The sequence below is a fragment of the Austrofundulus limnaeus genome, unplaced genomic scaffold (assembly GCF_001266775.1).
Source record: "Austrofundulus limnaeus strain Quisiro unplaced genomic scaffold, Austrofundulus_limnaeus-1.0 Scaffold50, whole genome shotgun sequence".
NCBI lineage: Eukaryota > Metazoa > Chordata > Actinopteri > Cyprinodontiformes > Rivulidae > Austrofundulus > Austrofundulus limnaeus.
Window position 1 is genome coordinate 109,965 of NW_013952452.1, and position 10,114 is coordinate 120,078.

General features: G+C 39.2%; 1 protein-coding gene across 1 annotated transcript in view; it reads right to left on the minus strand.

Annotated features, from left to right (window-relative positions):
- LOC106517550 (contactin-associated protein-like 2) overlaps positions 1–6,555 on the minus strand; it is a 46,737-nt gene extending 40,182 nt beyond the window's left edge. Inside the window, exons 1-2 of the mRNA XM_014008448.1 lie at positions 6,481–6,555; positions 3,336–3,572 (exon numbers count right to left, since the gene is read on the minus strand). Of these exons, the coding sequence (XP_013863902.1) occupies positions 3,336–3,572; positions 6,481–6,532 (289 nt within the window). The 5' untranslated portion in view covers positions 6,533–6,555. The remainder of the gene's footprint in view (positions 1–3,335; positions 3,573–6,480) is intronic.
- Between the last annotated feature and the right edge of the window lie 3,559 nt (positions 6,556–10,114).

Genomic DNA, 10,114 nt, shown 5'->3' on the forward strand with positions numbered 1-10,114 from the left:
ATGTATAACTGGTCGCAGTCCTCCTGGCATCCTCGATAGCCTCGACAGCCATGTGATGTGAGTATCAGTCACATGGAGGCAGTGCTTAAAAGCCTGAATTTTGCCTGAAACTCTCAGACTGAAGAAGTCTCTTGGAGAAGAGACGAAACATTTCATTAGAGAAGAACCCGTCCAGAAGACCTATACAATTTATTTCCTTTTGTTTTTTTTAGTTTTTCTAACTCACTTTTTTTCATAGAAGTCTATATTGAGATGTCTGTAATTCGTTTAAACATGTCTCTGTAAATTCTGTCCATCTTTGTCTTTTTAGGCTACTTTTAGGTTTAAAACTATTTATTACTTGTAGTGTTTGCTGGGTTTTTGCTAGCCTTTTTTTCTACTTTTAGTGAGAGTTTGTGGAAGTGCTCTCGCTCCTGATCCCTTTAGTTTAAAAGGCTATACATCCAAAWGCTTTGCCGTATCTTGAAAGCTTTACGATGCCTTCATCTTTAGCCAGAAAAGTAGGAGACTCAGGCTCGCAGCCACAAAGCTTCACTGGCAACACACACTTTTTCTGTAAACTTGAAAATGAATGGCAAAGTGCGCATACGATTTTAAGGACTTTGACCGAGACAGTCCTCGTGCACGTGCGTTCACTTGTGTTTGTACATGTGACCCCCCCGAGGTGCAGAAAAGCAAAGGAATGACAGCGAATATTAATACCACCGGAGGGTCCCCCGAGCAGCGTGTAAATATGGATACAATGGAAATGCACCGTGCAATTATGGCTGAGTTCATGCATTTTTCACTCGGTGGGAAGACGGAGGGTGAGTGGGGGATGGGAAAAAAGAAAACAAAAAAAAGGGAAAATAATGACAGACAATTCGGAAGAAGAATAAAAGAAATGTGTTCAAAAATGCTTCAAAGGGAAATAATACAATAGAGAGGAAGGAGTTTCTTGTCCTGCATGAAAGCAGACACAAGGGTGTGCTCTCTCCCTTTACTCGACTCTGTTCCTCTGACACCCCCCACCCCACCCCATAACCTCCACACAAACTCATCACCACCGTACAGACAGAAGGCTAATCTTTATTCTTTAAATCTTGAAATACTTGATTGGTTATGACAGAAATCAAAGGAGGTCTTTTCGTGTCTTTATGGTGGCATCTCTCAGCACACTGCACTGTCACCCTCCCTCCTCACGCACACACAACCACACACACAAAAACACACACTGCTTTTCTGCCATGTTGTCACCCCCAACCACCCCCCCACCCCCTGCCGAGATTGCAGCGGAAAAAAAAAACCACCATTCAAGTTTAGGAAACAAATTAATTCATGTGTCGGAGATCAGCTCCCTGGCTGGGAGGTAGCAGAACGCCTGTGACAACAGTGCTGCTCCTCTCCCCCTGAGTGTTTTATGAACGCTTGTTCTGGGAGGAAGAACTTCAATAGAGTATCTAATGAATCCCGGAGAAACAAACATGTTTTAGCGATATGTAATAGAGCGGGAACAGAAGCAGAGTGTGGCATTTCATGCACGCGATCTTCAAAAACTCAAAGTTATCATGCACCTCTTGTTGAAGCCACTGATGTTTGTTTATTCTCCTGCTGCGGAAACGCTGACTCAGCATTCACACGATTGATTTAGTTTTTTTTACACATTTTTTTTGCAATATTTTCTGCATATTATTCTGCTGTTGTAGTCATTCAAAATATGCTCAACTGATTCAGAAGACGGGCGTTTTGACTGTCTTTTGTAACTTTTTAAAATATTGAACTTTAGGTCTATTTATTTTCTCTTAAAAATACGATGAATTATTTTTAAAKATTTTTATAAAAACGTTGGTTTCTTTAAAATCTGCTTTAGCATGCTTGCTCTGATTTTGTCTTTGTATGCTGCTTTTAGGTTTTATCTAGTGTTTTAGATTTAGCTTCTTTCAGCTAGCCTTTTGCTACATTAAGTTTTTCCTGGCTTTTGACTAATTTTAGTCAGTGTTCTGTAACTTTTGCTTCTTTTGGCTTAGACTTTTGCTTGTTTTACCTATCCTTTAGCTATACTTTGTATTTGACCATTGACTGCTTTTAGCTTTTAGTTAGTGTTTTGTTAGTTTTTGCTTTAAGCTAGCCCTTTGCTTTTTTTTCTGTAGCCTTTAGCTACATTTACTAATTACCTGACCTTTGACCACTTTTAGCTTTGAACAAGTTTGTTACTTTTGGTGTTCAGTTTTTAGGAAGCACTTTGCTTCTTTTAGTTGTTAGCACTTCTTATAGTTTTTGCTAACATTTTGCTACATTAAGTTTTTATCTGGCTTTTAATGACCTTTAGGCAGTGTGTTTTTTAACTTTTGGCTTAGCTAGTCTTTTGCTTCTTTTGGCTTGGCTTTTTGCTTATTTTGCCTATCCTTTAGCTACACTTTGTATTTACCTGACCTTTGACTGCTTTTACTTTTGGCTTTAAGGCATCCCTTTACATATTTTACATAATCTTTAGCTACATTTACAAATTACCTGACCATTGACTACCAGTAGTTTTAGCTTTCAGCAAGTTTTGATACTTTTAGTTTTTAGCTTTTAGGTAGCACTTTGCTTCTTTTAGTTGTTATCATTTTTTATATTTTGTTATTTTTAGTTACTCTTTTGATTTTAGCTAACGGTTTGATACTTTTTGGTATTATTTTGCTTTGTTTGGCTTTTAGTTAGTATTTTGCCCTTTTTTAGCTTTAACAACTCATTCTGAGCACCTTCAGTAAATTTCAGTAAACTCATCCAACAATCTACATTCTCACTGCATTTTCAATAAAAATGCAATTTCTCTATCTTTTTAAAGTTTGAGCTCTTGCCTTTTCCTAATATCAGTATTCAGCAAGCGCACCATGAAGTCAGGGAGAATTGGTGGGTAAGCACAATATCACTCTCAATCAATGTCTTTTATCACGAGTCCAAACACTTTGAACACAGACGGCTGCAGACTAAAGAGGAAGTGAGGACAGTCACAAAGCACAACAAAAATGAAGCTCATTGAGACATAACTCCTCTCGCAGYAATCCCGGTGCAATTTGAGTCCGACTCCGTGGACTAAAGCGGCACCGCGGATGACAAAATGCTCTCACAAATAGGCTTGTGAAAGCATCAGCTAAGAGTTTGAGAGTCTTGTCTATCATTCTCAAAAGAACAGAAATGTAATTTGTTAAGAKTGACAACGAAAGTGCTGCTTTTGGAGGGTACGATGAAATCCTGCAAGCAGAAACCAAAACATCCATAAAACAAATTTAAGACTTTTACAGGGAAGGAGCATTTTGTGTTTAAATGCGATATTTGGAAGCTGAAGAGTGATGTGATATTCAGCCCCTCACCTTTGGTGCAGAACGGTCCRTTGAAGGCAGTGGTGGTACAGTCGCACAAATAGCCGTTATACCTTTCCACGCACTTCCCTCCATTCCTGCAGTACATCCCAAAACTGGTACAGTGACCCTGGCAGCCGGGCTTAACCCCGGGCGTGACTTTGGCCCTTTCCTCCAGGTCGAGGGTGATGCCGTTCATCCGTAAAGCTCTGATACAACCCAGGAACCCCCTCTGTCCTCCTGCAGCACCTGAAGAGCAGAAAATAAAAAAAGGAAAGAAAATGAAGCCAAAGAAAGATTGAAAAATAAGGTTCAGGGTTACAGAAAGTGATTCCGAAAGCGAGAGTCCTCTGTTTTAATCAGTTTTCGGAACCGTTAATATCCTAATGCCGCGAGGAAGCCRCTGATGTTATGCTAATCGCTCAGACTGCAGCGTCGTTCTTGAAACAACCTTCAACTCGTTTGATTCCTTGGCTAATTAGAACCGCCTAATGAACACGCTTCCTTAATGAACATCTCACCAGCGCTCACGTGCTAATAGATGCAGGTAAGCGACATGCTACAAGCAAACAAACGCACGCCGCACACAGCGTATCGGTGAGTCGATACAAGCATTAATGCTTAGCCTTGGGGTGTCGATGGCCATTTTTCCCCAATGTGCTTCTATTACCTTTCTGGGCTTGCGCCATTACAGTCTAACTACCCATTAATGTAGACAAGGTAGGAGTGTTAAATAGATACATTTGCACCTAAATGACTACAGCAGTAAACACTCCCATAAACATGCACCCACAGGTATTGAATCAAGCACACAAGTATACGTACTGAGGAAAGACATGTGAGTGTGCACGCATCCTCATGGGCACCATCATTAAGAAGAGCCATGGGACGTTTTAGTTATTAAAACCTCTAAATTGCAACCGCTGGCTTACAGAAAAGCGCCCATTAAAGAAAAAAAATCAACTTAAGAACGTTAAMATGCAGAGTTTCCTTCTTTATCAGTGTTTTTTGTATGAAACAGAAGCAGGAAAATCTAAAAACAATGGAGCAACATTTTAATTTTATAACTAAATGCAAAGATTCTCTCAAGTMAATATTTTATTCACAAATAAGTATGCAGGTGGGTTTTTGCACCTGCTTTCTCTGCTTTCCGGTCTCATAAAGAATTAGAGTCTTAGTAGACCTCTTAATTAATCTATTTTGTAGCACTGATTGGCTGGAGGTTTCTGCCACCTGTTTACCCAAGGCTAAATCAGTCTCTGATTAAACGGACAGCAGGCTCCGGAGCCTGCAGAGGCCGAGGCAGGCGCACACATGACGCATCCTGATGCACAGGTGCGCGCCGCTTCTTTACAACTCGTCAACGCTACTTTAATAGAACTTGATGGAGACTGACTAAAGTCTGTGCCATGGATAACTTAACGCAGCTTGAAATTTCTGGTGTTTAAAAAAAAATCAAACGCTTGAGCCAATTTGTAACAGTGTCTAAAGATGGTGTTTTATGGAGTTCAGGAAACAGATTGTGGCTGAGTCTTTTAAAAGCTTCAGGGAAAAAAAATCTTGATAATCTGAAATATGCCAATGAAAGATGTGACATTCAGAAGCATAGATTTTGAACATTTACCATTTTAATCAAGACCTCAGGTAATTAAACTCAACAGCCAACTGAAATATTTTCAGTACCTCATTTGAACATTAAACCATGGTGGTGAACATATAAAATTAGCACAAAAAGTACAGAAATTTGTGTTTTGGTARCTTATTTCTTTGTTGTAACAATGCTTCTTGGTAATAAATCTTAAATCAGTAGAAAGTCTAATTTCCCTTCTAAATGGTGCCACATTTGTAAGGAACATGCATTTGTGGGATGAAAGCAGAGCTGAGTATGTGCCTATTGACAATTGTTTTGAGCTTCTGTTACGCCCAGGTGCCGCCAATCAGGTGCCTGCTGTAAGATTTATCATCAAGAAGCATTGTTACAACAAAGAAATAATATACCAAACACAGATTTCCTTACTTTTTGTTCTAATTATAGTTTATTTAGGTGAATGCAAGTATTGCTGGGTTGCTGTTAACGTAGTATCAACGTCACGAAATGCAGACGTGGGGTGGGGCAGCTCCAATTCCTTCTGTTGATTCAACGTCAAAATGCCTAAACTCTGTGCCGTGTACGGTTGTTGTAATTGTTCTAATCGGGAGAAATTTAAAGATTTTTTTCGTATTTGGAAATTAGTGTGTCAAAAAAAGATGACAAAAGTGGATCAACAATCTACGGCTGAAAACAGGAGGTGTGGAAACAAACAATGCAAGAGTTTGCAGCGAGCACTTTCCAGGAATCGCATTGTTAAAATCGTATTTTCTGATATTTTATTAGACAGTTACTGGAATTWGTGTTTACAAAAGTTAAATAAATTATTTACAAGTAGAACCAAGCACACAGAAATAACAGATTAACTCGTTGTTAGCGATAGCATTGTTATCATAGGCTAACTACTTAAAATAGCACAGCTCACTACTCACCTGGGCAAAAACAAGTCGACAAACATTTAAAACTTCTTTGGATCCTAAATGTTTGACCCAACCTGAAACAAAATAATTGTAGCTTTGAGGCTTTTGAAAGCTTTTATCTGRTTCGTTACATAATACGAGGTCTGCAGCAYCAGATAATTAATYGCCTTGAYGCCGGGTAAATACTCAAGATTATATGAGTCTATTTTTATTAAAACAATATGTATAATATCCTAAATGTACRCATATTTTTTATGATATCTCATCTSCGCCAGMCYATTCAGGGTTTATAMTACATGCGTCTCTGCTCCGCTGCGCTGCGGTGCGCAGTTCGCAGCTGTGTACTCACTGTGTTCCTTTTCGCTGTTTTAAACCTGAGCAAATCACTTCCTGTCCCCCATCTGAATTTCACCCGTCACCTGGGTCACGTGACTGCAACCCAGCAATACACGTGTTCTGTGTCTTCTTGTGCTTTATTATTTTTAAGATCAAATAACTAAAATGACCTACAATTTAAATTAAAATCGACTATTTTATGTTATTAATTTACACCAGCTTTGAGCACAAAGCTTATTTTCACGCTTCCATTCTAAACCACATCAGAAATAAACACAAAAGCCATTTGATGCTCTGAATAAATGTTACCTACTGTCTTGGCAGGTGAGCGAGGCTGGTTTTCCTGTGGCAGGYGTCACACACATGCAGTGAGCAGCGACATGCAAGAGTGCGGTCCATGAAGACAGAAGCAAATAAATAAATAAATAAAGCATTGCACAAAAGAAAAACGAAACAATACAAACATAAGAGAACTTGGCAAATGCACAACAAACACACAGGCGAGGGCGAGGAAATAATCAAGATGGAAATCCAGATCCAGATGGTGACATAAAAGTAATAAAACATTGTAAGATTTTTAGTTATGTGCATGTATGGGAAGCTAAAAGTTAACAGTGTGAAGTAAATGACAGCAGGCTGACGGTGTAGCATTTACTTTCAAGGCCATTAGAGCAAATGAGGCACTGTGCAGTAAACACTAAAGCAATCAAACGCTTGACAAGAAGCATATTGATCAAGAGGGAGTRAAGGGGATGATACAGACACAAATATACAAGCAAGGTAGGCAAAATAAAGACACTTATKTGATGTCTTTGCCCTGTGCTTGTGGGAAACACAACAGATCATTTAAAGTGCTTCTTTCTAGAGCTAATTTGTATTTTAAAGATTTGTTGCAGCATAAATGAAAGTGGCTTTTTTCCCCAAGTTACTGGCTTGCATCACATTGTCCCACTTTAAGCTGTCAAATAAATAAAACCCAAATACAACTACAATAGTATTCTCTCAGTTTTGTTGCCGTACGGCTCTGAATTTAAATGGATTTTTAAACTATGAGCAGTGAAAAAACTCTAAGAATATAAAGTTAAATGAGGGGATAAAAATTGTTTTGAATAATTATAAGAAAAATAAAAATGGAGAATGGTGCATGCATATGTTTTCAGCCCCCAAAACTCAATACTTTGTAGAGCAAATTTTTTGCATCAAGTGTCTTCAGGTCAATGTAATCAATGGAATCTTTATCCATTCTTCATGAACAAACTGCCCCTTCAGATGGATGCTGCTTGTTTCTAACAGATTCTCAGTTGGACTGAAGAGTGCATTAAGGGTCATTGTCCTGCCAGTCACCAATTTATGTAAAACACCAAGTTCCTCAAACATTTCTATTTGGCTGAATCCATCTTTTCTTTAGGTTTGACCCGTTTCCCAGTCCCTGARGAAAAGCAGTCCAAAACAAGATGCTGTCACCACCATGCAGCTTAGGAGTCATGTTTTTAGCATGAGAAGTGGTAGATTTGCCTCAGACAAGGTGTTGTTTTATTAATGATCTACATTTCATCTGATCACAGCACCATCTTCACGTTTGGGGAAAATACAATCCAAACAGCCTTTTTTCCCCTTCAAACAATATCATTTCCCTGCCTCTCTTCCATAAAACCCAGCTCTTTGCAGTTTATAGTGGTCCAATGAATCTTTGTCCTCCTGGATGTTCCTCTGATCAATGCTCTTCTTGTTCAGTGTGAGTTTTGGTGGACCTCCCACTTTCGGCAGATCTRCTCTGGTGGCCTCATATTTTAATTTCCTGATCTGTTCAGGGTTCTAAGGTGTCGAACCAGTGTTGATTCTGGCATCTGTTACAACAGATGTTTATCATTTGACAGGCTCAGACCATTTTCCACAGATTGCTCCACAGGTGGGTCTTATTTACCAAATTCTGTGGCACCTGAAATCAATGTTCAGGAAGTCAAGCAGTCAAATTTACCAATACTTTTGCCACCCGTTCTACAAAGAGATCCAATATTTGCCATTGGAAGGCACAATACTGTTGCCTGCAGGACTTTACCAAATCTCTTGATCAAACACAACACAATTGTTATCTACAGGCCAAATGTGAACCTCTTCCCGTGAGTGTTCGAGTCACTTCCTGTGTATTTCACTTCTCGAGGTGATGCTGTATTCAGGATTAAATAGAGATTAACAACCAGATACACAAGAGGGTCGTCACCTCTGTGGCTGTGCTTGCACATGATCTTTCTCTTGCTTACTCTGAAGAAAACGAGACGACCCAAAAAGTGTCAACACAGTTTGGTTTATGGGTTATGGTTAAATACTTATAAATGGATGTCCCACAAAGACAAAGCTGTTTTTGCCTCTTCCCGTTGAGCTCAATAACAGCACAAAGATACTCCAAGAAGCCTCGGTTCACAATGAGGTGAGGATGTTCCAATCAGCAGAAGCGATGAGAGAGGAAGGAATTATATAACAAACGGGGATCAGGAGCGTTAATGCTATCGCTTTGGGATGCCTGATTGGAATTGGGAACAATCTCTTTTGAGCAGAACTTTCTCCCTGAGATATAAGGAAGTCTATGATTCGCCTCAGCACTTTTCCCTCTTTCCACAAATCCCTAAAAAAAAAGAAGTCTTTTAGCTCTGGAGTTTGGTCAGCAGAGCACTACCAGCTCAGCACAAAGGAGGACAAATGAAACTGAGAGCGAAATCACACGAAGGAGAACCGGACAGATATTCTGCCGTTTGAACTCTTGTTCAGCTTGAGGCGTCGCACGGACAGCCATCAGGACGAACGCTAACTTTTCCAGCAATATTAAAGCATAACTTGGTCTGTCTGATAATCTYTTTGTGATGTTAATCCACAGTAATATAAATGCTGATTAAAGTATTAAAGTCAGCTCAGAGATGACAGCTAAAAGGAAGTCCATTTTAAATTTATTAAAACTTTGATCACCAATGTGGACGACTTTCCGAGCGTATGTGTGAAGATGAAACACGTGTGTGTGTGTGTTTTGGTGTGTGTGTTAATTAATGACTGCTGTCACTAAGCTGTAAGGATGTGTTTCCAGTAAAGCCGTCACATATTCAGCAAAAGAAACAATCAGCTGCTCCCACTGTTCTTATCTGCGGCAGCATTACTGAAAATAAAGTTTATAGAGAAAGTTTTATTTAAACAACAGTTAAATACTCATTCATAAAGGATTTTTGCTTTTGACACATTAAAGTTTAATATTAATGTGCATTAGCGACTGTGTTGTTTGTCCTTCAGAAATCTAAACTTTAATGTTTGAACTGTCCTTCATATTTTCACTTTGTTTAAAGGGGACATACTGAGCAAAATACAATTTTTTAGCTGTTAAATACATTTTGTTGTGTACTTTGAGGAGTGCAGAAAAGTTTAATTTATTCTCATGGTTGTAGGTATCTTTATATTCTGTTTGGGTCGTTTTCTTCAACCTGTCCAGTATTTGTGACAGAACTTCTAAATAAGGTCTGGACTTACCAACCACAGTTTGGTGGTCTTCATTGTCCTCTGGCTCTGGGTCAGACTCTGGCTTCAACATGTAAAGCTGGATGGACAAGTCTTGCCTTGCTGACATCTTTTAATTAAACTGTTTCTGCRCAGCTATATAGTYGTAAACCCCTCTATCAAACTAGAATGAACCGGTCTGGAAGCTGAAGGGGGAGTGGAGTATGAAGCACCTCATTTGGATTTAAAGAGACAGCCTCAAAATGAGTTGATCTGAGACACACCTCAGAAAAGGGGCGGGGCTTGTGGAGTTACAAYAAGAAGGAATTCAGACCAAAGCACTGCAGATCCACTTTATAAAGATGCCAAYTGAATGATTTAAATGTGGAAAAAAAGGAGGATTTAAAAGCAGATTTAAGTGTGTTGGTGTGTGTGTGTGTGTGTGTGTGTGTGTGTGTGTGTGTGTGTGT